At 38.4% G+C, this 26,638-nt stretch overlaps 1 protein-coding gene across 7 annotated transcripts in view; it reads left to right on the forward strand.

Moving 5' to 3' along the window:
- DLG1 (discs large MAGUK scaffold protein 1) overlaps positions 1-26,638 on the forward strand; it is a gene marked incomplete at its 5' end in the record, with an annotated part of 153,988 nt that overhangs the window by 24,518 nt on the left and 102,832 nt on the right. Inside the window, one exon of one of the 7 annotated variants that reach the window (XM_082056857.1) lies at positions 21,573-21,697. The exons of the other annotated variants lie outside the window; for them this stretch is intronic. Within the exon in view, the coding sequence (XP_081912983.1) occupies positions 21,596-21,697 (102 nt within the window). Of the gene's footprint in view, positions 1-21,572; positions 21,698-26,638 lie in introns of those variants that run through there. 7 annotated transcript variants of the gene reach the window in all.

Raw genomic sequence — 26,638 nt, forward strand, 5'->3', positions numbered from 1 at the left:
TTACAAACTTTATAGACTGTGAAAATGAAAAGTTTCTCTGGCTTGACTTGGGCACACCAAGTAAATATCCTGGTCTTGGCTGAATGGTATAAGATTTACCTTGAAATTTGATTCAAGCTGAATAGGGTTGATTTACTAATGTGCAATCAAGCTTTTCTTTAATGTTTGGGTTTTTTGGGAGGTTTGGTTTTTGGGTTATTTTTGTTTGTTTTTAAATGAGAGAAGGATTTTATAATGTTCTCATTTTCCTCTTTGTTCTGTAAAGGCACCGCTTACCTGAAAAATAAAATGTGTAGTTTTAGGAAGAATAGTTTCCTTAATTTTTTTTTTTTTTTTAACTTTTCTTTTCTGACTTCCCCCCACAGAAATGGCAGAGCCAAGAAATTAAGTGGAGGAAAGTTGCAGAAAATTTAAAGGGAATAGTGAGAATGGTGTAGATACACACCCAGTATGTTCTAGAGTTGTTTGCTGATGCAAAATATATTAATTTTGGCCAGGTGTACATCTTGGGCTAAAAGCAAAATGATGCAGATAAGATTTAATAGTTTTCAAATAATTATTGAATTTTTTCAATGTGCTTGAATGTTTGTAGCAAAGGTGTTAGTGGGAGACCTAGTAGGACAATGTAGCAGAAACTGAGTTAACTAGTTGCTTTTAATGCCTCTTGTGAGAAATTGATGTAATAAGGTTCTTACCAGTGTCTGAAACTGTCAGTTTAGTGCTTCCTAGTCTGTAGGGTTTTTTGTGTCCAAGTGTTTTACTTTTCCCAGCTGTGCTTATTAGTCTGAGAAGACAATGCCTGCACATACGAACTTTGCCTTGTCACTGTATTACACCCTTACAAAAGGAAATGAAATTCTAGGTTAATTCGAGGCTCAAAATAGCGTTTCTCTTGCAATATGCATTACTCTTTCCTTCCCACTTTCTTTTCTCCCTGTTCTACATGGAATATTCCATTCATTACTGCCTAAGAAATCTGTTATTTTGCAGCCTGCAAATGCTGAAATGACGTTAGAGGAGAAATACTTGCTTGCAACCAAAACTATTTTTGAACAAACGCTTCATTTTAGAAACTATAACCAGCTAAGGAAAGCTGAACTGAGATTTTTCTTCAGTAAAACAATTTTGTATTGCATTTCATCAAATGATTCCCTATGATGCTCATGTGTTAGGTAATCCTGAAAGAAGAGTATATGAAATAGAATACAAGGAGGTACTTAACTGCTATGGAATAGGATTTGACATCTTTTCTAGGATATTTTCAAGAATAAATTTAAATTTTTCAGATGCAGATAATCAAAACAGGTTCAGAAGCTTTCATGAAACGTAAAGCATTTGTATTTTAGTCTGCCTTTTTTTTTTTCTTTTTTTCTCTCCACGGTGTTTCTACCTCTGAGTGAATCCAAAGAGAAACCTGGCACACATTCTACTTTTTTGACTATTAAATAGGTGTGTTCTTTCTCATTCTGTTGAGATGGTGTTTAGCTGTGATTGAAAATAAAGCTTTTAAATGTTTGGAAAGATACCTGCTATGCTGAAACGATGGATTGCTTGTGCATTGTAACAACAAAGGTAAGATAATACAGCTTTTGATTAATGCCTACAGTCTTGGAAGTTCTTGTTGAATCTTTCTTCCAGTTTTTATTTACCTCTAATGAAAATGACTTGACGGTTTTCTAGTGTTAATTTTTTTTAAACTTTAACTGCACAAATTGCCAAAATAAATTCTGTAGTTGTTGCTAAGAGTAAAGATAGATGTTAATTCTTCTAAGAGCTAATTATGCACATACTGAAAAACTGAAGTGTAATAGAACGATGAATTTTTTTGTCATTCTGCAGTAAGACTCTTTTCTATAAAAACTCACTCTCTGTAAACATGTTAGAATAGTAGTTTGCTTTTTATTCCAGAATGAGGAATTCTAAACAATGTTTTACGTAACCTTTATCAGGATATGTTTAAAATCGTGGCCAAAGAGAAGATGATGAATCTGGGAAGTCTTGTTAGGGATGGATATATTTCAAGATGCTTTGTAATTTTGTCATATTTCTGCTTTGAGATGAAGATACCCAGATAGCTTAATGTCATTACTTCTGTGCTAGGGTAAAGTTTTACGTATGATTGCTTTTATACAGTTCACCCCTACCTGCTGAAGATATAATCTGATCCATAAACAGAATGTAGTAGTAATGTGCTTGTGAAATATTGACATAGTGAGTTTTGTCTTTTGGAAGCTTTTTATTTTCCTGCAAGTGGTAAACTGGTATTCTATGTTGCTGCCTTTTCCCTGGATCTTCAAATAGTTGCAGGTTTACTTTTTTTTAACAAGCTACTTTGACTTCTAGCATTTTTCTGGGTAATTGAAGACCATAAAATTTGTTCATACAAACATCCTTCTTGAGAAGTAGAATAAAATTGAACATCTATAAGAATATTACATGAGTTTAGTGATAGCTTTTATACAAGAAAAGGTCAAGATGCTTATCGGTCTGACACAAGGAAGCATAGGCTGATTGGAATGGGTGAAGTAACCTTGTCTCTCATCAGCAAAAGTGTCTTTCTGGTGTCTGAGCCATTGCTTTTAGGGTTTTTATTGGAAGTGAAACATAGCCTCTAAAATCACAATTTGTGGCATTTCTGCTTTATTTCTTTTAAAATATTATCTTTTGTACAGTGAGATTAGGATAGAATGTTAATTCCTTGACTTTGGTTATATTGATATGCACCTTAATTTTTTTGTTTTCATTTTAAAAAAGTGAGGGGCAGTGCTGTCATTTTTATAATTGAACTGCTCAACTTTAGTTTTATTTTATGCATTTGTTTACCTTCCCATATGTACTGTCTAAGAACAGAAGGATAACTTACATGGAAGTTTAAGCCAACAGAAGACATTTTCTGGGGAAAAAATGTATTGTTTTTCAGTGTGATCAGCCTGGCTCTGAGTGCTGAGCAAGTCAGGCTGCTCACAGGAACGCTGCCCGGGAGAGGAGGAGGTGATCGTCCTCCCGCACAGTAGAGTCTGAGATGGGCTCACGCTGATGGTGCATTTCCACCTGGAGTTAACCAGCACTTAATCCTTCCTGCCTGGTCCCTGTCAAGTTTTGGCCTCATTTAACTAAATGCTACTGTAGTACCTTGTAGCTTCAACTAAAGCTGTTTATTTCAGTGGGGCTTAAAAAAGGACTGTTTGCTTCTCTGTGAACGTGTGTGTGTCAGATGACTTGGAAGTTGTAGTTTAATCAAGAATACATTGTGCTTAAACCTATTTCTCAAACTTAAAGGAAAAAGCAAGCAAGTAAGTAAGGCTGTTCTGAAATCAGCATTAAAGTCATCCTATCAGCCTGATAGGATTATTAATAGTGTTAAAAGTTTCCCCTTTCTCCACCTTGAGTGGAGGAGTATTTGAAACAATTCATTGTTATTTTTCTATTTCTGATTAGGGAAGAGAAGAATTTGGTTGGTGAGATGAATTTTCTAATGTATCTGAGAAGTCTTTCATAATTTGATCCTTGATAATTATTTTTTACTTAATTCAGAAATAAAATCTAGTCATGATTGGTGAACAGGTCCTTAAACTATTTTTTGTCCTACCTTCTAAGGTTTAGCTGGTTTACTTTGCTCTAATCTTTTGCAAGGAGTACTGATTAATACAGTATTTTTTTTCTCCTTATGTGGGCACATGTAGTTTGATGTAGGTAGGCAAATTTGCATCACTGCAACCATGGATACTATTAAGAGCAGGCACGTGGGCTGAGCTTACAGTAATGAATTTTATTTAAGTAACAGTTAGAAATCAATTCATGGCACTTAAAAATACAGAATATGAAAATTCATTGATTTTTCTAGAAAAGCAATTTTTGAGCAGTCATTCTTAGCTTGTTTGTTCAGTAGTATACTTTCAGTAAAACAGCTGAATTTAAAGTGATGTAAAATTTCTTAGAATAATATTTCTAGTAGGACTAGTGCAAAAGACTGATGGTTTTGTATTGTTTTGATTTCACAATACTAAGAAGCATGCTGCTTGGACCAGTCCAGTCCCTTTTTTCCAACAGTACCATGACCTGGTATCGTGGGGGTGGGGAAGCATGTATGATGCATCAGCCTGTTACCAAGGGAGAAAGATGAAGTGTTTTTCTAAGTTGTTAAGCTTAGATTGTGGGTCTTCATAAATTGTGGCTCACCTCTGTTCTGGGTGAGCGCAGTGATGTGGCTGCGCAAGTCAGGGGCTGGATGGAGCCTAAACACAGGAGCACAGCTACAGCCAGCCTGGCAGGAGATGGGAAGGTGACACTGGCTTTGTGTCATTCCTGCAGTTTTCCTCTCTTGGTTGTGCAGTGTACTGCAATTCACTCTCATTGTTATTATCAGTTTTTGGAATTTCCTTCAACTTTAGTGAATTGTTCCTCCTCACCTACTGGTTGCCAGTGCAAAAGGGAATCACAGAATCTCTTCCATTGGCAGTGATGTGTCTAGTCCAACTACTTGCGTAAAGTAGGGTCAGCATCAAATTCAGACCAGGTTACTTGGGGCTTTGACTAGGTCTTGTAAAACCCCTTGCCCTGTCTCAATTTGAGGTTGTCTCTCCTCCTGCCATGCAGTGCAAGGGCCAAGCTTTGTTTTCTTTGCAACCTCCTTCTAGATATTAGAAGGCTGCTACTAGCTCCTGCAAAGCTGCCTTTTCTACAGGTCGAACAAGCCCAGTTCCCTGAACCTTTCTTCATTGTGCTTCAGCCACTTGACCACGCTGGTGACTTTCCACTGTACTTGCTCCTGTATTCCATACATGATCTAACACAGGGGTGTCAAACTTATCTTCACCAGGGGCTGCATCAGCCTTGTGGTTGCCTTCAAAGGGCCAAATGTAAATTTAGGACTGTAGAAACGTGACTACTCCTGAAACAAGTGTTTGAAAAAGCATAAAGAGAAGTTACAGTGGAATGTAACCTCTGGGAGGTACTGTGTGCATAAAAACTGAACACTCTGGTAGTGGTAGGAAATAAGATGTGCTAGAGGCAGTTGTGTGAAAATGGAAACAATTAAAATCTAAGCAGAAACTTGATGCAGAAATTACTTTGTTGGCCCAAAGGAGGATACTTTCTTGAAGTGGAGGAACAAAATATATAATTTTGTGAATTTAAAATTGTAGAGAAGATGGAAACATAGTTAAATGGAAAATTATTACACTAAAAGCTTAAATACCATGAGTACTAAATAGTCCAGAACAGCCCTTCCAAGTTGGCACACATGGATGATGTGTCACGATGGGTTTTGGCAAAGGAGCTTCATTTTGCCAGCGTTCCATGTCCTCACTAAAAAGCCAATTGCTTTCCAAACATATTTGCCTGGATTGTGAATAAATCGTTATTTTCTGGTGAGCCAGTTGAGTGGTGCTAATAATATGCCACTTGGCTTTACTACGCCATCTGGTTATAGCGTTGAAGAAATGCATGCAGAATCAGTCACCATAAAAACTTCAGGAAGTGAAAATAATTGTGCATCACCGATGTTGGCAGTGTCAGCAGATGGTATGAAATTGCTCTTGCATGTAATCTTAAAGTACAATGCAATGCCAGAGAAACAGCCGCCTACGGGGATACTTGGTAAGCGTCAAAATCAAGGATGGTTGTCTGCAGACTAAAGGATTTGCTGACTTTCATTTTGAATAGGAGACCAAGTGTGTGGGTAAAGTATGCCAAAGGTGGCTTTAAAGGGGATTTGACAAAAGCAGTGAGGAATACAAGCAGAGAATACTGATCTTGTGGTCGTGCCAGGAGAAATGATGTCCCAACTGCATGTATTTGTAGTGGTAAACAAGCCTTTAAGAAGTTTGAGTTTTTAATAACCAGAATGGACTTTGGCAGGGGATCTTACTTCTAAACCCTATGTGGCAACTAAAGAAGCCAAGTACAACACAAGATAGCATGAGGTTGGTTAAATCCAGAGGCTGTAGCCTGAAGAGCTTAAGAAATACATTTCATATTCCATGGGTGGAATTGAAGGTGGCTTGTCTGAATTTTGAAGGTGAATACGTTTGAAGATGAGTGGTGACGCCAAGAGTGACAAAGAAGTTGAAGGTGGCAGAGAGTGACAGTGATGGAAGTGATAAAAGGGATGGGAAATGCAAAATCTAAAAAGATGTACTCAGAGAGCATGAGAAAATAGACTAACCTAAGGCAAATCATTAATAAAAGTTCACATTCTTACTGTGTATTGATTACAAGGATATAATAAGCTTTCTGTATTTAACTTCTTTTTAAGGGGATTCTTTTAAATTCAGACCGATCTTTCTCTTAACGTGTTATTTGGTATTTTCTCAGCCACCAACAGTTCAGGACTCAAGGACTTCCTGGGCCAGAGGCAATTGCTCTGTAGTAATAGTTGGTTTTCTTTTACATGGATTTTCTAGTCTCGCCAAAATGCACGTAAGATACAACAGAAGGTATAAATCTGTGGCATGTGCTTCATATACAGAGCATCTCCAGAGATAATATTTTACATGTGTTTCCTTGCTCTTTCTAAATGACTGCTGCTATGCAGGGTCATTTCATTGATCAACCAAAAGTTATTAGAATTGTGTAGTTTTTCAGGCAGAGACATCAGTGAAGTTTGTATTTGTTTGAGTTTGCATGCTTGAAGAAACTGCATAGAACATACTTGAGGTGTTTATGTGAAGCTAATGAGTCTTAGCGAAACTGTTTAGTCTTAGTGTTTAAGTTCATACTTATTTCTCCTCCTTTAAAAGTCAAAGCAGCTAATTAATACTATAAATAAGTGGCAAATTAGTTATATTTGGTTATTGCATCAGTTCTGGGCAGGTTTGGTTAGGAGTTGTTTGAAGAGCAGATAAAACATATGCCTGTAAAATATCCATATTTCTAGCAGTTGATTGATACAACTTGTAGACTGACTCTGAGAACATGGTATGGAATATGTTTGGGTTGGAGATGCTGAATGCAGCAGTAAAAAAGGAGACTAACTCTCTGAAATTAGTCCTGTAAATAATATCCCTTCAAAGCATTTTCACAAATCTGTGTCTGGAAGGTGTGGGTTTATTTCAGAGGATCACAACTTGAGTAATTTTCCAGGTAATATTAAGAGAAACAGAGAAGCCCTCGTTCCTGATCAGTTTTGCTTTGCTGCCCTTGTTTACTATGGGTGAGGAATTAAATCTGTGGCACATGTGACAGTGATCTGAGGTTGCTGCTACTGAGAGTGCTTCTACCTCCTTCTCTTCACTGCTCACCTACTTGGAACCTCGCAGAACCGGGGCTGCTTTTCTGCACCTCATGGACAAGGTGGCTGCTGAGATGAAGAGCTAGAAAGTATTGAGTTAAATTGACTCGGCTGCCTGTGACAAGGCAGGTAAAATGATAAGACTTAATAGCTTGACACTTTTGGAAGGAGAAGGGGAGGGGAGCAGTGATTCTCTCCAGCAAAATCAAAATGTTTTCTCTGTTTGGCTGCTGCTCATGAAACTGGACCCTCCGAGGGAGCAGCTCTGGCAGAGTATCCTGCTGTAATGGAAACAGTGGGAGAAAACTGTGGGTGGATAAACGTAGGGTTGTTCGTAGTTGGATGTATGATCTCCAACACAATTCTTTCAGTAGGCAGAGGTATTTAAATTTCTTGATGGCAAAAAAAAAAAAGCCCCAACAAATCCAAAAACCCAAAAGGCTGCTTCTCTTACTTGAAGTGAGATGTCAGGATGGCTGAGCTCACTGATGATCTGATATGCTGTGAGTCAGTTTTGTTTTACTAGCTGGCACCCTGCTAGATCATTTGTCTTCTGTGAATGCAGTAAGTTGCACCAGGGCTTTGTTAACATGAGGCGTGTTTTTACACTTTATTCAAGGCTTAATCATAGCCTGATTATTGTCAGTGGGTATTACTCACACTTTCGTAAGTGGTAATAACACGAATCTTATTCCTAGAACTGATATTTACCAGACCAAAAAGAGTAAAACATTGAAGACATCTTCAGGTGAAGACTATCACTGTTTAAGTGATATTCAGCCTTGTGTGTGTGTGTCTTGGGTTTTGTTTGTTTTTTAAGAGATGGTTCTTTGAAGACCATAAGCTGCCCTATCTTGTGCATGGAGAAGGGAAGGACACACTTTAATGAAATTTTAATGCATACTCAAAGTGTAAATGAGGGCTGCTGTCTTAAAGGTCAATGTGGGCAGGAATCAGCATTTTCTGAACTCATCTAAATGCCCAACAGAGAATGAACAGTCCTTACGGTGTTTTAGTGACCAACCCATATTGCCTCAAAGAATGATTGCCTCCCTTCCATTGTGTGAAAGCATGAGAACAAGAATTACTTACTCCTTTCAGTGTACTCTAACAGTGGGTTTACTTGTGCCCACATATAAGTGGAGGGTGTTTTTGCTCCTGCCTTATCTTGGTGAGGCAGAGTGTCCCAGGCTCCATTCAAGTTTCTCTCAAACATGCCATTGAGATGGAGCACTGAACTGCAGTGAATTTCCAGTCCTCTCTGGCCCATTTGTTCTTTCCTATTGGAAGAGCAGTCAGTGTGAGAGTTGTGTTTAGCCACCCTCACTTGGGATGCCTTTACCTGGTAAAGACACCACCCCTGAGGAACGATGTGCATGTGGTGTAGCTCAAGCTCCAGAGCTTTCCCCCTCAGCAGATGACAAAAGCTCTTCTGAGTTGGGCCCTCGCGGGTGCTGGGTTGGCCAAATGTGGGAGCAGTGAATCGGGAATTGAACTGTCATGCTTCTTGCATTCTTGCATCTGGTTTTTATTTATCTTTGTAATAACTCTGAAGTCCTTGGAGTGTTAAAAATTTTATCTTGGTCTATTTTTGTTTTGTAATTAAAAGATGGCCTTTCACTTTTGTACGTTCATTATTTCTTCAAAAATGTATAGTAATTCAAAATAGTGTGTTTGACTCATAGTATATTCCTGTATACTTTTGTAAGTGTTCTACCCAGAGACGACTTTCTTACTCTTCAATTTGCTAGTTTCCTATTTGAAAAAAAAAATTACGTGTTAAAATACTATTTTTTATTACACAACTGAGGCTGAAAAATCCGCTTTGATTGCTTTAGCTTTAGTTTAGAAAAGTGCAATAGTAGTTGAACCAGGTACAGTTCTCAAAAACTTCGAAATGAAGAAGAAATTTGTTCTAATCCTGCAGTCTAGAGTGATGATACTGTTGCAGTTTATTTAACCAAACCAAAATGCAACCAAAAAAATACACAAACAACCCACCAAACAAACCAAAACCCAACAAACAAACAAAGCCACAAAACCAAGCTGTCTTTCTGCTGCTATTTGTAATTAAGTTCAATAGTAATTTAACTCTTACTGAACAAAGCAAAATTAGGACTATTTTATTACATGAAACTTTTTTACCAGCTGCTTTCATCTTCACTCAGCCTGAGGCAGTGGCTGGGGAATACTTAAGCTTGCCACTGGGGTTTTTTGTTGAAGTTTGTCTATACTCTATAAAAATTCCAGTTAAGAGGAAGAGGGTTGTTTAACTTAGCGACCCATTATTAATAAATGCATCTTAAAAGCTGTTTGTAGAAAATTTCCTGGAACTCAGCATCATCTCTTGTATGGTGAGAAATGCATCAATTTTTCCATTTCCTCACTTCCTAATAGGTTGTTTAGCGGATCCGATGTGTGCAGCTGCTTTTGTGCAAGGAACTGGAATCCAGGTGGGAGAGAAATCTGGGGTTGGGCTGGAAGCAGCGTGGTCTTTATAACATGTCAGTTATAAAGACCTGATGTTTTGATTGTGAAATATCCTGTGAAGACCATCAGGTTATTTTGAGGAGATGGAAAAGTACTGTTCTATATGGTGCTATACAAGTGCCACTCCAAATCGAACAAAGAGCTGGAAGAATGATTAGAGTGGTGCCGGAAGGGCTCTCTGGGAAGGAGGGGGGAGAAAAAGAAGCTGGAAGAGCTTGTCTTGATGAGGTAGGGAATGTGTTTCCAAAATCAAAAGATGCTGCTGATTTTTTCAAATGAGATGTTGAAATGGGAACAATAGGAGTTAAGCCAAAATAAATTAAAGCTGGAAATCAAAAGGTTCCTTCCTGCTAAAGTAATTGGTTCAATAAAAGCCTTTTATAACAGGAATGTAGATAACACAAGCTCATTATGATAGCTGGATAACTTTAAAGATCATATTAAATTGTTTATTAAGGGTTTAGGTTGTTTGAGAGACCTAGCAGGAAAATCTGTCTTGCCTTGTGTAATTTTAAAGGAAAAGCATCAGATTGAGTTGGATCAAGAAACGAGGCTTGTTAGTCAACTAAACTTATGTAAGCACTGTTTGCAGCTTATTCCAATGTAACTCTCCTGATTGTAAAAATACATATCTGATAATGTTAAACAGGAAAGTTAAAAAGTTTAAACAAACATATTTTGCAATTAGGTACTCATTGGCAATCTAAAACCTTTTTCACCCATTAATTCAAACGTTTCTTCATGTATATTTGGAGAAGAAAATCAAAGTTATTGTGTATCAGATCACCAGTGCACTGCAATGTATAAATGGTATTTTGGAACAACTTTGGTAGCAGATCGTGACTGTAATGATGAAGGAAATGAAAACAACTTTCTGGCAGGATCAACTTGTCTGTCCTCTGGTTTTGTCTTTGCTTTGGTTCAGTGCTTGGATATCATGGTGGATTTTTTGGTTTGTCTTTGTAGGCTGTGAAGTCTTATTTCTGTAAAATGAAGACTTTGGAAAAAGGAATACAGTTTACTGTAGGGTCTTGTGTTTTACATCTTTAGCTTTACACGCTGCTATTAGCAGGCAGGGAAACGCTTTCGGTGGACATGGAGAAATGCTGCCCTCTACTGCTGATAAAGTGTTTTTCTCAGATGAACAAGAGCAGGACAGTGTGAGTATCTACACTATGGAGAACTTGGCAAGGCTTTCTCAGCTCTCTGAGATTTTAAATATGTGAGGGTGTCCTTTTGAAAGGTAGAGAAGATCACAGAAGAACACAATAGTATTAGCTTACAGGTTAGAGAGCTAGAATTAAGTTGTTGGTTTGCTGATGATGAAGTGGTAAAATCTTAGTTGATATTATTGTATTTTTTTTTAATTCCTATATTATTTTAGGAATTCTTTTATACAATTAATATCCCTACACATCCATTACAAAAAATGTGTGTGGTAATTTTGTTAAAATTGGATTGTACGAGCCCTCTTTAGCCTAGGTAATGATTTCCTAATAAATGAGAACTGGCAACCCTAAACTGTTTTTGTTTTGGTGATCTCTGTTTTTTCTATGAAATGTTGTAAGAGTCTTTTGCAAACTTTAGTGTGTACTGTTTGTATCCTTTTCCTTAATTTAAATTCGTGTCCTCAGCACCCCGAGTACTATGAAAGTGTCCTTGACTCCATGTGATTACTTCCCTTATTGCATCAACTAAAATAATAGAAAGATGAAAACTTTCTGACCTTCATTTTTTATTGTATGACTTATGTAGACACAACATTGCACAAATGCCTTAAATTTGTTGTAATTTTTTTTCACTTTCCCCTTTTGGTGTTCCTGTTTGTCATTGTGTTAGCATCTCTAACCAATACTCAAGGGGGCAGTGGAAGCCTTGAGTTGATCTGAGCCTCTGATGTTCTGCCAGTAGTAGGTGATGCAAATGGAATCCTTCAGAGTACAAATACTCTTTGAAAATGAAGCTGTCAAATACTGTGAACCAAGAGTTCAGCGGGAGTTCAATTGGCGAGGGTCTCTCCATCCTGAAATTCCTGCTCTCCAGCTGGTTTGGTGTTGCTGAAGGGGCTGAGTATGCTGTTGCCCGTGATGTTTGTAGGAATAATTATGCCTTGGTTAACCCTTTCTGCTTTTCTTTGTGCCAGACTGTTCTCCAGAAACCGCTGATCCCATTTATCTCGTGCAGCAACACTTTCCGTCTTATGTATGCTTCCTGTTGGTTTAGTTCAGTTGTGATTTGTGTTAGTTTTGGATGATGTGTAACAGAATTTGGAGAAATGAAGTCTCAGCTGATTTCACAACAGATACTTTAAACCTGTATAAGCTATGCTTAAAACAAATGACTTTTATTTTCCTCTAAGAGTTACTACTCTTAGCACTGGCTTAGTTGACAAAAGTCCTTCTTACATCTTGGCTTTCAGGCTTGTGCTCAAGTGCCAAACATAGACTGGAGTTGGAAATGTAGTTTGACAAGGAAATTACAGGACCCTACTGGATTTGAGTTTTCCAGGTTCAAAGCTGCCCCTGAGAGATTTTTCTTTTTTTCATTTAAAAAATAATTATATATATATAGAGATATATATATATCTCTATATATATATCTATATCTTACCTGAAATAAGGATACTATATTTGAGTTCCTTGATCGCCTCATACAGCCTCTTCTCAGTGGTGGAAGTGGTGTAAGAATTGAAGTGAAAGGGACTGGAGTTTGCTTTGTTGTAACCTGGCTGCTTTATTGATGGATGACCTTGTGATGCTGTGGGGAGAGAGCAAGATAAGTTCTCTTCTGCTTCCTGAGTGGTTTAAGTGCCCATACTCCCATCAAAAATACCTTTTCTGTTAGGTCAGTGTGAGACATGATTGTTATTGTACTACCTGAAGTCACCTTCAGGTATAAACACCCTCTGGTTAATGATAGAAAAGGAGTTCTTTTACCAGAATAACCATAATGCAAACTTATTAATTTCCTTTGAAGCTGGTTCACAGAAACTGAGGAGAGTATAATGTATCGAAAAACATGTATAGGATGAGACTACAAAAACTTCATGTAGCCTAGGACTCTGTTTCTGAGTGGCGTGAGTGGGAACTCATCTTAAGGAAAACATAAGTAAAGGACAAGTGCCCACTTTGGTTCTGTCCCACTCCAGTAGTCCCACTCCCATCTCAAAGATTTCCTGAGATAGTAATTACACTTCTACATTTTTGCTTATACCTTGGTCTAGATTTGATTTACTATATTGTAGTTCCTTTTGGAACATTTGATGTCCTTGGCAATGAGTTCTACTGTAGTATCTTTTCTTTGTTTTAAAACATCTGCTGGATAATTTGTCTGCTACTGCCTGTTGTCTTGAACAGTTTATAATTGCTTTTAATTTGCCTTTTCTGAACCGTTCATCTTTTTAAAACTCTCATGTCATGTTCGCGTGCTTAGCTGCTTGCTTTATAAGATGGGGAGTCTTGTCAGTTTAATCTTCTCAAATGGATACCACTGAGTATCTTTGTTCTTGCTGCTATTGTCTGTACTTTTTCAATTTTTGTTACTGCTTTTCCCAGATGAGATGATCAGAAATGTTTTCAGTAGGCAACATTTGTAAACTCCTCAAAGTTATCCAGAGAAATAATACTTTCTGGTTTTCCCCAGTTTCTCTTTTGAAAGTTGGAACTCTGTTCTCCTGAGCTAATAGCTTTCCTTCACTTGGTGGTTTAAAAGCTCCTCTATCTTTTTAGTTAAGATGCTATTTTCTAGGTGTTTTAAAGGCAACAGAGAGGAGAGAATGACCTACACTTCCTGTAACAGGCTGTCACATACTCAAGTATTTGGATCCTAACTTAGAGGTAATTTCAAAGCTGAAGTAGGGCACTATTTTCTGTAGCAAGGTATTGCACCTTGCCAAAGAACCCTAAGAATGAATATTTAGTTTTGAAGAGTTGTGCAATTAGTTTGTCAAAAGCTGCGGGTGTTTCTTAAGGACCAGTGCCCTAGATTCCTGCTGAAGTACTGTGGTTTTGAAACATGTTTTAACAGGCAGAGGCTCATGGGTTGGTAAGTAGGATTGAGTCTAGGATCAATATTTTGAAAGTATGCTTCATAAACTGTGAATACAAATCTAAACCGAAGTTAAATTTGATTTAAGCTGCTAATGTTGCAAACGCTTTAGTAAGCTTAAAAACTAGAATTTAATATTCATATGCTTTTAATCGTTGTGAGTTTGTAATAAACAAATAATTGCTACCTGTTTCTGAAGATTGCTTTCAGCAGATTTAGACCTCATTACCGATCAAAGTACCTACTGCTATGTTCTTGCTGTACTAAGGGGCATTCCTTGTGCCTTCTCTCAAATGATGCAGTTTTGGAGAGGAGAAGCAGGATTTCAGAGCATGAGCACGTGAAACGTAACTAAGGTAGAACGGAGTAAGCTTGTGGTCAGGGTAATGGCACTGGTAATAATAAAGTATGTAAAGCATTACTGTTTGAATCCTTGGCAAGTCTGGCTTTAATTTGACAGTGATTTTTGCTGTGAGAATAAGTGTTTTAATTTCCGTTAGCTAGGATTAAGATATTCAACCTGCTATAAGAAAATGTAATTTGAGTTTCCTTTGTGGAGCTCAAGTTCATTCAAGTAACAGTCGCCACACTTCTCACTTAAGCTGTTCTGTCATGGTGATTAAGTTGTAACTTGCATTTTCAGTTTATAAAAGAAATAATATCACTTCCACCCCCTAACTCTTTTTTTGGCTTGTTAATCACTTATTTGCTCCCTGTTTGCAAGCTCAGAGAGTGTTACTGCTCTGGCTACCATATTAATGAGCACTGCATGAAGGAATGAGTCTTCTAAGAACAGCAGAAATACTTTTTAAAAACTGGAGAGAATTGATACTTGCGTTTTAGCAGTATTGGCTCTGGCTTGAACTTCTTACAGGTTGCACAGGTTGCTGTCTCCCATCACTATAGATGCTTCTCGGCACAGCTGTTATTCCCAGTATCAGTCCATGGGTTTGTTCAATTCTTGCTGCAGAACTTGGCACATCTCCTCGTTGAGTTTCCTGTACTGCCTTCTGAGCCAGTACTTCAGGTCAGAGGTCTGTGTTAACATCCTGCAATTTCTTCTGTTGGCCACTTTAACTATTGGAGTGTCACCTGTCAGTTTGCTTGGGGTGTGCTGTGTGTCATCCTGCCAGTAAGTAGTGACAATGCTGAGCAATGTGGGCCCCAGGATCTCTCCTTAGGGTGCTCTGCTTGTGCCAACTGACAGCCAGGGTCACTTCCTGAGCCTTGGTGGGCCAGCAAATTTTCGACCTTCATAAGAGTCTGTCCAGCCTGCGAGTCTGTAACTTTCAGATGAGCAAGCTTCAGGAGGATCTGTCAAGAGCCTTTCAAAGCTTTGGTCTCTGCCTGTCTGTCTTTTCTGTGCTGCCTTGTAGCATTCCCCTTCACCTTTTAGTTTGCAAGAAGATGGTGGGAGGGACAGTGACCTGCAGGGACCTCGTTCTCTTTAGCCTCTCCGTAGCAGTCTTCCTTATCTGTTCTCGGTTAATAACAAAGTGTAAATCGCCAGTATCCTTCCCATCTGGATTGAGATGGCAATCTTAGTCCTTTCCTGTAAGAGGATTTGCATTTTAAGATGGAAGAAGTAATAGTAGTTGCAGTGAATTTAAACGGTAGGCTAGCAAATTCTTTTATCCATTGGGGTTGAATAGTAGCATTATGGATCTTTTCCCTTTTAGAGGAATGAGTCATCTCTATTATTGAAATATTCAAATCTGTTAAAATGACACAAGGAATACACTTTGAGAATTTCTTCCTTAAGCATTCTGCAAACTTCGTTGTATGGAATAGTCTTGTTGAAACCTGGTGACAGCCCTCTGTGTACTTAGAAATGTACAGCAAATACTCAAGCATCAACAGGACAGTATTGCTGCATAGGTTCTGTCCTGCTCTCAAATAAACCATTTTATCATTGAGACGTTATCTGTTTTCACAGTTTTTAAAGCAGTGGGACTGGAGGACTGACTTATGTTTGTCTCTGGGAACAACTTTCTCACTGCAGCAAGAGACACAGTTATGAGTATTGTCCAAGCACTTCATCTCCACTGGCTGTGAGAGCCTTTTAGACTTACTAAGAGTGATTTCAGCAATGTTTTTGAATGCTAGGATCTCGCAGTTCTTAATTTTAAAGGACTTTTCAGGTCAGGCTGGTACTGGGTTTGACTGGGGTGGAGTTAATTTTCTTCACAGCAGCCCATATGGTGTTGTGCTTTATGTTGTGACAAACTGTTGATTAACATGCCAATGTTTTAGCTATTGCTGAGCACAGTGTCAGGGCCTTCTCTGCTTCTCACTCTGCTGTCCTAGCAAGTAGACTGGGGTATGAAAGAGGGTGTGAGGGGACACAGCTGGAGTATCTGACCCAAACTGACTGAGAAGATACTCCTCATTTTTTAACATCAGGCTCAGCAATAAAACTGAAGAGAAGTCTTTCCAAAGTAGCTGTTGCTCAGGTTGGCCATCATTTGTCTGGTGAGAACTGGTTAGTGATTTGGCTTGTATGACTTGTATGGGGTGGTGTGTGTGTGTGTGTGTGTTTGCTTTTCCGATTATTTTTGTGTATAGAGGACATACTAACACAGACATCTCTGGGTTCTTTCTCTGATACGGCATTCTCTTTCCCTCCTCTGTTTTGGACTGCAGAGAACTCCAAATGGAAGCTCACAAAAATGCTCATAATGATGGTCACTCAGTTGGAAAAGGAAGAGTTCTTGTCTGTTTTTTGGCTTGACTTACCAAGGCTTATGAAGGACTTCATAGGAGGGATGTCCCAGATCTGTCTTATACTTAACAATTTAAGACTTGGAATAAAATGGGAGAAAAATCGCAAACACCCACTGAAAAGTTTCTATTAATAGGACCTGTTCTGCTCTTAAATGCCATGGTGGGACAAGTTTTGAAAAATGCAACTACTAATGAAATTCCTCTTCCCAAAGTAACTTCTCACCTTTCTTCTGAAGCTAATGGACCTGTGGCATTCTTCAAGATCTTGGAAACTTAAGACACAGACAGCTGCGTTTACAATATGCTAATTGTCCCAGAAAATATTTCTCTATTATTGGTGTCAAACAATAGAAAGGATTCTCTGAAATGTTGAGAGTTTGATGATGACTAATTTTGAGCACATATGGGTCAGATTGAGTGGGCACCGCAAAGTTTGTATATGAGACTATTAAGCTTCTTAAGGAGGGCAGGTGCATGTCAGCGTTCTCAACTGGAGGTGCAGCAGTGGTTGCTGGTTTAACTCCTGCAGACACGATTACCTGCCAAGCTCACAAAAAGGTGCTTTTAAGTTATGGATACCTGTTAAAGATACCCTGTGGAAGAGGAATATTTGGCTTATTGTGTTCTCAGTAGATAAATCTATTTGCCTGAAAGTACTGTGCAAATAATTTTTCTGGCAATTCAGGAGCATGCAGGAACAAGCAGTACCTTCTTTGGCTGCTCTCTCAGAATTGGCTTGAATGGTCATCTGATATTTCAGGGAGCAAGAACTGCAAAGCCAGGAGAGCTTCGGGGGTGCTGATGGATGCAGTTTGCATCAGACATAGGCTGTTATGAAACTAGTGTTCAGATTTCATTTACCTTATAGAAAATGCTTATAAAATTACTGCTCCTGAGTAAGGAATTATTACAGCTATTACATTAGAGCTCTCTGGTAGTATGAGGTAATCTTAAACCAGTATCCAAGCTTTGTTACAGAGATTAATTTTGGAATTCTGTGTATCCTTTCAAGACCACACAGACTAAGAATCTGCAGAACAGAGGTTAAATTAAGTTTATTGATGTAAATAATTCTGACGCTGAAAAGCATTTAAAAAAAAAAAAGTTTTTTAAATTAGATGATATTAAGTATGCCAAAAGCCTATCAATTCAGGCTTCTGGGGAAGAGAAACCTAAACTGGAGTCCCACTGCTTTGTCAGGTGCCTGCAGTGATACTTAAGGGACATCTGCCTGAAGACATACAAAGATTAGTATAGGCTTTTTCCCCTTCGGTTTGGGAGACTAAACAGTTGGCAAGTGCTGAACAGAAGCATCAAGTGTCTGAAAGTGTTGTAATCTGGGTTTTTTATGGTGCTGCATAAATCTTGTTTCTCTCAATCTGATGTTCATACAGCTCAGAGACACTTGGAAATAGCGGCTTTCTTATTTTAGGAGAATAACAAAATTAAATATCTTAATAATGTTGATATTTTTATTGTGCATATGGGAACCATACATAAAGATGGGTTATTGCCAAGTGAACATTGACACAAAACTTGAAATAAAGGCAAGTGATTTTATGTAGTGTTTTCATAAGGATGAAACCCATCATGTTTACTGGTAAGGTCTTTGAGTAAACATGAGTTTTTAAAAGTTTTGAATTCATTGAATTCATTGATTTAGATGGTTCTATTTAAAACTATCATTTTAACATTTGTATAATGTCAGGTGGAAGCATCCTGTGCAAAGAGAAAACTTAGGTGTTTGTTCTTCTGTATGCAGTGAATGCTGATGGGTTCTCTGCTGTCTATATGGCAGTGCTGGATGGAATCCTGGCACTGTATCTATCTTGCAGTCTCCCAGTTTAAAAGCTGTTGCTTTGTATAATCAGTATGGAAATGGTGGGTTCTGACTGTAGGAGCTCAAGCTTGTATGTGGTAACAGAAAATACAGACTCATACATGGGGAGGGCATATTGATAGATAGGGAGTTATGGCTATTTTTTTATCAAGGGCTTAGTTATGGGTTTTTTTGTTTTGTTTTGAAATGTTATTCCAACCTTCAATTTGAATCAGAGCAATAGTTAAATAAGTGGGGAAATGTCTCTTTAGAGCTCAGAAGTAGATTTCCAAATATTCTGTGTTCCAAAGGTTTCTCTATATGATAACACACTATGCATTCATATTACAGAAAGCTTTATGTTCCCAACTGTGTCTTTTAAAAGCCTTTGAGTCCAAATAATTGGTTTGAACAAGTGAAACCTTCATGACAGTTAAATCTCTGGATTTAGTCAGCAAAATATAGAAATATATTTTAGTTTTACAAGCTTAAAAACTGCATTTTTAAGCTTGTGTGCAGCAAGATGTGTAAAAAGTTCCATCTTTGTATAAAGATCAAGACAGTTTTGAAGTGTAACCAGTTCATTTGTTTACAGCTGCAAATATATGACTGCAGGATTCGGATGTTTTATGTAGTGGTCATCAACAATGTAGATGTAATTGCCTGAAGTGATTTAAGCTTTCTCTTCTTTATTGTATCTTACTGATGGAATCCTTTGTAGATGTGTAGACTATATCTTCCTCTTATTGATTCTTCTATGCCCATGGCGTATTAGAGCGCTCATTTTCTGCATTGCAAAAAGCTATTTCTGCAACATTCAGAAACTGATTTTGGCTCTTTGACTTTATTTGTTGTCATGAAATTGCCATGCATTTGACTGTGTATTATTTTAGCGAGAGACTATATTATTATTACTGTGTGTTTCAGAGGTATGGAAGTAAGACGGATTGTTGATGTGTGGTGCACAGAAAAGGTTGTTTTGTAGGACAGGAATATTCTTGTTTTCTTGTGGCCAGAGACGGTACTTTCTGGCTGTTCTTCCCCTTGCGCATTTTGTCCTTTTCACATGTGGTGTTTGAGTACATGTGTAGTTGTGCTCTGCCCTATTTCTTGAGACAAGATACTGTGTATTGTGACCCCCAGGCAGCTGGAGGAAAACAGAGTTGTGTGCATTGTTTTGTTTTGTTTTGTTTTTTTCCCTAAGGTTCTTCCATTATTCTTTTATATTTCAGGCCACCCTTGGATTTGAATATTCTTGCAAGAAAAAAAAACCTAACTTAGCTAAACAAAAAAGATGTATTATTTACTTTTTTCATTAATAGTCTCTGTTTCCTTTTCCATAAGGATTAAATGAAGTGTTAGAGGTTTTTCTTTGGTCTTGCCCTTATTGCCATGGTTGCAAGCAGAAGATTTACTGTGAGAAATGATGTTTAAGGCTATTTGCTGGAAAATTGTAGGTCATGGCACCTGGTGGCAAAAAACTATGCTTATAAGTATGGAAATGCTGTCATCTGTAGTCCTTGGATATGCTACCAAGAAAGAGGTCCTCATGCAGATGAAGTTTATTTTGAGGTTTACTGTGGGCTGAGTTAGACATTTTTCTCCAGACATCTTGCCTTAGTTTTGGTTTTGTTAATCTGCACACTGATATAAAGGTGACAATCTCAGTGTAATTCATGAAGTTACTAGTTTCTGAGCTGTAAGCGTGGCTGCCAGTTTTACACTACATTAAACTTTCTACCTCAACGCGTGTTTGTCAGGTAAACCAAATGAAGTAAAAGGGAGATGACAGAAAGCTGCTACCCGTGTAAGCTTAGGTGAACATTCATGTCCTCCCCTAAAGAGGGCAAATCTAATGAGACTTCTCAGGAAGTCTTAAATGCTTTTTTACAATAATGTTCAGTATGATTAAAAATAGAAGCGATCACTAACATTACCTCATTGAAGCTTTTTGCAAAGGTTTGTTAGTTTACAGTACAAGAGCAGAGAAATCACAGAGGACAAGTTTTTGATCAAGTTCTGTGATGCAATTTGTTAAAATATATAAATACATTAAAATCCTGCAGGGATCCCTGTACCTTATAAAAAAGGAAATACAGTTTGAATCCTTATAGGGATTGATTAAAACAAACATACACACCTGCCCCAAACAAAAAAGCCCACCCCCCCAACTCCAAACCCTGCAAAAACCAACAAAAAACTCCCAAACAAATAGTTTTAAAAATAATTTTGCCTTACGCTTGTTAGCATCCAGCAAAGAACAACAATCTTACAGAGGCCATGACTATTTACGTCAGGTCTAAGGAAAAAAGCATTTTTTTTTTCTTCAAAATGTTTTTTTAAGTGTTCACATGTACAGTTGCTTGAAATGAAATACTTTACTGAGAGCTCATAACCAAATTGATGCATAGTCCACACTATTCATGATTTCCTAGAGACAACTGGGGAAAAAATAGCAGCTTCTGGTTTCATTGTGTATTGAAGCTGGAGACTATTAATGTATTTCTGTAGCTGTTTATTGCTTTTGGTAGACCATTAGCTGTTTTATTCAGCAGTTATAGAACATTTTTATCGTGTCAAATAACCTTGACTTTTTAACGTTTGAAAACGAGGATTAAATATCCCATAGCCACTCACTTTGTGTCACGCTGACATTTCCTTGAAGAAGCCAGCCTAAACTGCAGATCAGCAAATTCCCCGCTGTTCAGCTTACAACTTCCCCGGTTTCATAATTACGCGCAGCTGATTTTCGAGGCGGGCTTTACCCGCTCCCTGGCGCAGTGCGAAGGCGCCTTGCGGGCGCAGGGGGGCCGGTGTCCCGGGAGCCGGGGTCCGGGGGGCTCTGCCCCGACCCCCGGCGGACTCTGCCCCTCCCCTGGGCCGCTCCGTGCGGCGGGAGGCGGCGGTGGCCCCGGCAGCCCCGACACTGCAGCAGGTGGGGCCGCCCGCCCGGCCCCGAGCCCGGGCTGGGAGCATCCCAGGCACTTCTCACTTCAAGCTGACGCTCACGTAATTAAACGTACAGCTGACTCGAGAATTTTAAAAATGGACACGGGATTTCTCCTTGGCTCGCCTCTTTTTTTTTTTTTTTTTTTTTTTAAAGATCTGTTTTCTAACATGAAGCGAATTTTTTCCTGAAGGATTCAAGCTATTTATATAAAGGCTTATTTTTGAACACTATGGACCTAGATTAAATGTCAAAGACAGGCAGCAAGCAGCGCTTACAGAGGCATTTTTCTGGAATCTCAGTCACGGATCGATTGAAGTGCACAGGGGCTGAAAAAATGTCTCCTAGCATAAAAAACTTGGATTGTTTTTCTCCGATGCTATGCCACTGTAAAGTAGCATGTACCAACAACACAATATCTTTAATGTTTGGATGTAAGGTGGGTCTATAAAAGGACTTTCCTGGAAATGTAAGCTGCATTTGATGAATGATTGCCTTTATGTCTCATGTAACTGTACCTTAAATTTCTGGTTAAATACTGTGTGTTTTGTTCCATGCCTTACTTAACTATCAGAGCTCTTGGTGATTGTGACAGAAGTAATGAATTATCATGCTTACTGTTTTAAGATCCCTTTGAAGAACATTTTGAATTTGCTGAATGCCGCATGTAAAATGTCGTCATTCTCCATTAATCAGCATTAATCATCATGTAATCAGTTTATTGCATTTGGCTTTCATTTTCTTCAGCTGTAGAGAATTAAATACACAGGAGACTTGCACTGAGATGCAGGGCTGGAAGTGCCTCCTGACATCCTGGTGATGGAAGCAATTGTTAGTGGCAGGTTTGGGTTTAACAGTGCCCTCAGGCATTTCGTCATTTTAGGGCTACAGCAACTGTTTAGGTTTCAGAGTAATAAAACATACATAATTTGCTAATCCTCAGAACAGTAAACAGAATACATTTAGTCTTGTGTCAAAATGCTTTTTTCAGTGAAATTAACGCACAGTGTGAAGGATATGATGAGAATGACAAGTACTGGAAAGCCCCTTAAAAATTAAAGGGATATGTGTGTGAAGTTACTTTTGAGACAGATGCAGAAATCTTTCAAACTTATTTTGCATATTCAGTGTTTCCAGGTCAGTGTTCATTATTTTTCCAAAAAAAGAATGAACTATATTTTATAAATTAGGAACAGCTATGCGTGTATGTATACATACATATATGCATATCTGTGATGCATTTTTAGATAAATATATATCACAAAATGTTGATCTTGAATAAATGTCACCTAGGTTGGGAGGGAGGAGTCTAAATTTTTATGGATCTTTCGACAGTGTGATTGATTTATTATGAAACTTGAATGCTTTATTTCCAGGAGGGAAGAATTTGCCTTGTTTTGAATCTGCTTATCTTTCCTGTGTCCAAAGCATTTTCCATTTGAAAATATGTATGTATTTATTGATGCAATTAGGAAATTATTTGCTATAAGATTAATACTATCTTGATTTTAATTTTACCCATTGAACTGCAGAGGAGAGATGCTGTTCACTTTAAGACCAAACTAAAAATACCCAGCAAATATCCAGCATCCACTGTAGGCATTTTCTGCTGCATCTGAGCGATAGCAGCATTTTTTTTTTTATTTTATTTTATTTTGTACTTGCGCGTCAGTGGCTCTTTTTATCTGTCTGAATGCATTAATGACTTCTTACCCTGCTCTAGTTCAAGGCACCCCTGGGTGTGACCTGATCCCTGGAGGGGGCTCTGCACAGCCGTGTCCCCTGAGGAGCTGCAGGCTTGTGGTGCCCCAGGCCTGGCCTCTGCTGGCAGCGCCCCCCGAGCCTCTGAACGCTGGAAGGGTCAATATTTAAAGAAATGAGATAGTAATAGAGGATAACCTGTTCAATCTTTTATGTAAACCAGGGCTGTCAAACTCGTGTTCACTGGAGGCCACATCAGCCTTGTGGTTGCCTTCAAAGGGCCGCATGTAATTTTAGGACTGTAGAAATGTTACTACTCCTACATTTCTGCAGTCCTAAAATTACATGCGGCCCTTTGAAGGCAACCACGAGGCTGATGTGGCCTCCGGTGAACATGAGTTTGACACCCCTGATGTAAACAATTCATCTCACACCAGTAATCCTATGAAATACAGTGCTTTCCATGTTCCTTTATTGGTTTGTTTGTTTTTTTTTTTTTTGACCACATGTGAAAAGAACACTTGCAGTCTGACTGCTCCTTCTTTGATCTCTTTTCCTTGGCATTTTGGAACAGGTCAACTTCTTCACTGCAAATGTTTCTTGTGTTTTTGTGAATGTATATATGTCACTTGAATTGTTGTGTCATTTCTGGATATCCTTTATACGAAGCATTGTATAAATACGTTAACACTAGCTGTGCATTTTGACATCTGATGGAACACTGTGACCTAAATAAACATGTTCTGTGCAGTTTTATTCAAGATACAATGTCAAACTGAAACTGTCCACGTGGGGTGAAATGCCTTATGTTGTAGCTCTAATTATTAGACTTGAGCCCTGAAGTGAAAATAATACTGAATGTATTAATCTATGATCAGCTAAAGAAGTTCTGAAAATACATAAGCACATGTCCTTTTCTTTTACATTACTGAAGGGGTTTTTTGTTGGTCACAGGCTTTTAACTTTTTGGTGTGAGTTGCTGTTCACCTGCAAAGAGACATTATTTGGCTTTCATAATCTGCCTGGTTCTTACAAATGAGAAGCTGTCAAGGTGGCTTCAGTTCTGCAATGGCAGAGCATACCCTGGGAGTTCTGTGCCCTTTTCTTCCCTAAGGAAGGCACTATTTTCCTAAGCAGTAGTTTCTGGTGTAGCAGTTCTACTGGACCACAGGGAAGATGTGTACAAATGTGTTAGTATCTTGGTATGCTATCCATTAGTTTTGTTTCAGCAAGGTTACGCAAAATTTGTCTGTATTGGTGCTTTTGTTGTTAGAGTTGTTGGAGCTTATTTTCTGCTGAATGGTATCTGGGCATCAGAGTTATGAAGGCTGGATTTTGGAGAGATGTGAGGAGAGGTGGTGGGTATTTAGATTTTTCTACTCATCTGCTTTTGGCATACTGCATCCCAGTCCTTTCATGCGGGAGTGGGGGTGTTTGAATGTCAAGCAGTGCTTTCGAACAACTTCAGTTTCTGTAATGATCTTTTGAAGGGTCCTTTAAGATTTAGTTTAACTTCTATAGTAGAGCAGTGACTGAACAAGGACAAGTATTTAAACTTGGGGTGCAGATGGTCTAAAGCCACTTGGTTTTATTGTGCAGCCTGTTTGTACTGCATCAGAGAGGGTCTGGCACTGTGAGATTCAGTATATTTATTGAATTCAAATGATTAGATGCATTTATTGAAGTTCACACTTATTTTTAACCTCTTTCAAAACATGGGTTGGACTTGTAGAGTGAAAATGAAAACTTAGCTGGGGGCAGACTGTGTAAGTTGGGTTGCATGCTTTCCTGGGCTTTGTTTGTGGTCTTTGTTGTTAGAGGTGTGCAGAACTTGGGAGTCGTACTGCTGTGTGCATAGGGAAGGTTAAAATCTGGAGGAGAATGGAAGTGCATATAAGAAGGTCAACTTACAGACTTTAAAATCGGTTTTTAAGCACTGTTTCCCTCTTACATTAAAGCTGTTTTAGCAATGACTTTATTTTCTTTGTGTGTAGAGACGATACATTACTGTGCTTTCAAATTTTTCATGTAAGACAGTGGATTTATGTGTACATTCAATAGGAATTGGATTTTGATACACAACCCATTTTGAAGAGAGCTGTAGTTACTACTACCTTGTGTTTTTGTCATTAAGTTATCTGGTAGTTAAGGACATTCTTGTGTAATTCATTTTCTGTCCATGATCATAGCATTCTGCATGTCTTGAATCTCTGGAATAACAGTGTTGCATGCTGTTGTGAATATGGGTCACCAGTTTAGTGCATGGGGTTGTTTAAGTGTTCATTAAATAATTGCCTTTTATTTCTGTTGCAATAAGATTTCTCATTAGGGGATATTAAAAAAAAATATATATATATGTATAAAAATATATATATATATATATATATATAAACCCACAACTTAATTATCTCTAGGGGTAGATTATGTATGAATCTGCTTGAAATATTTTCTTTGTAAAATATAGGTAAGAGTTCAGGCACACTAAAGTGAACCTTTTTTAGAATGAGTTTCCCAAAGCTTTTCTGTGTCTTTTCTGTGCACAGGTCATCTGTATTCTGAAAAATGGCATTGTAAAATGTCCACAAAATCCTTGTTTGTCCTGCACATTGTTGTTGATACTTTGTTCATCCTTATTTTTGGGTAACTCTTCTAGGCCTGGGGACTGAAGCAGGGAGGCTGTGGGCCGGAGCAGTTAACAGAGTGAATGGTCTTGCTGGGCTGAATTTGGACCATTTTCTTGCCTCATAGAAACTAGCAGTGGTTAATTAAAGTAAATAGATTTTTTTTTTTTTGTTAGTTTACACCAGTAAATAATTTAGTCCAGTCTTCAGTGACAGTTCAAAACTCATTGAAGGTATAATCTACCTTGAAGAAATCCAGTTAACTAAGTTACAACAGAAGAGAAATGTTTTAATTTTGTCATGCCTGTATACATGTAACTGAACCCTTTGGGGCAGTATCTCTGTCAGAAGTATGTCTTAAATGTTTAGCACTTGGTTGCTTTGGACTTCATTGTTATAAATTATACAGCGGTTCATAAAGCTTCTTAAAAATATTAACGCCATTTAACGACTTGGCAATCTGTCTGCAAATTCAGAGCTGCTCTTCCACACCTGCCTTTTTTTTTCTTTCCTTTCATCTGTCTTGCCCATTGCTTGGCAGTCACTTCTAAACTGGGGTCTCCTTGGCACCTGGATTTGAGTGGTTTCTCTTGTTTGTAAGCAGAGAAGTGCTCTTCTGCCAGCCAGGATGAGATGGGCTGGTCCTGCTCTACCTGCTTTTCTCACTACGGTGCCAGCGCTGTTTCATGCCTCGTCTTGTCCTGAGCCACTTTAGTGAATTAAAGACAATTTAAGATTGCTGGCAGAGGGAACAAACTTTCTGCTGGATTAGCTTGCTGAGCTTGCTCACCATCTGAAGTCAGATATGTACAAGCAGCAAGGCGCAGGGAAATGTGGTTGTACAGCTTGAGCAAGAGGGATTGAATGGGTCCTGCTGCTTTGAAACGGTGTCTTTGCATGGGATTTCACTTCAAATGTAGCAGCAGGATGAACTGGGCATGACTGAAACAGTTGAGTGAATTCTTAAAGAAGGGATGGCAGTTCGGGGAGAGGACAGGAATGGGCAGGTTTGTGTGGTGACTGTTTGACCATGCCGGGTCACTCACATGGCATTTCAG

Source organism: Streptopelia decaocto (genome assembly GCF_964273445.1).
Source record: "Streptopelia decaocto genome assembly, chromosome: 6".
Taxonomy (NCBI): domain Eukaryota; kingdom Metazoa; phylum Chordata; class Aves; order Columbiformes; family Columbidae; genus Streptopelia; species Streptopelia decaocto.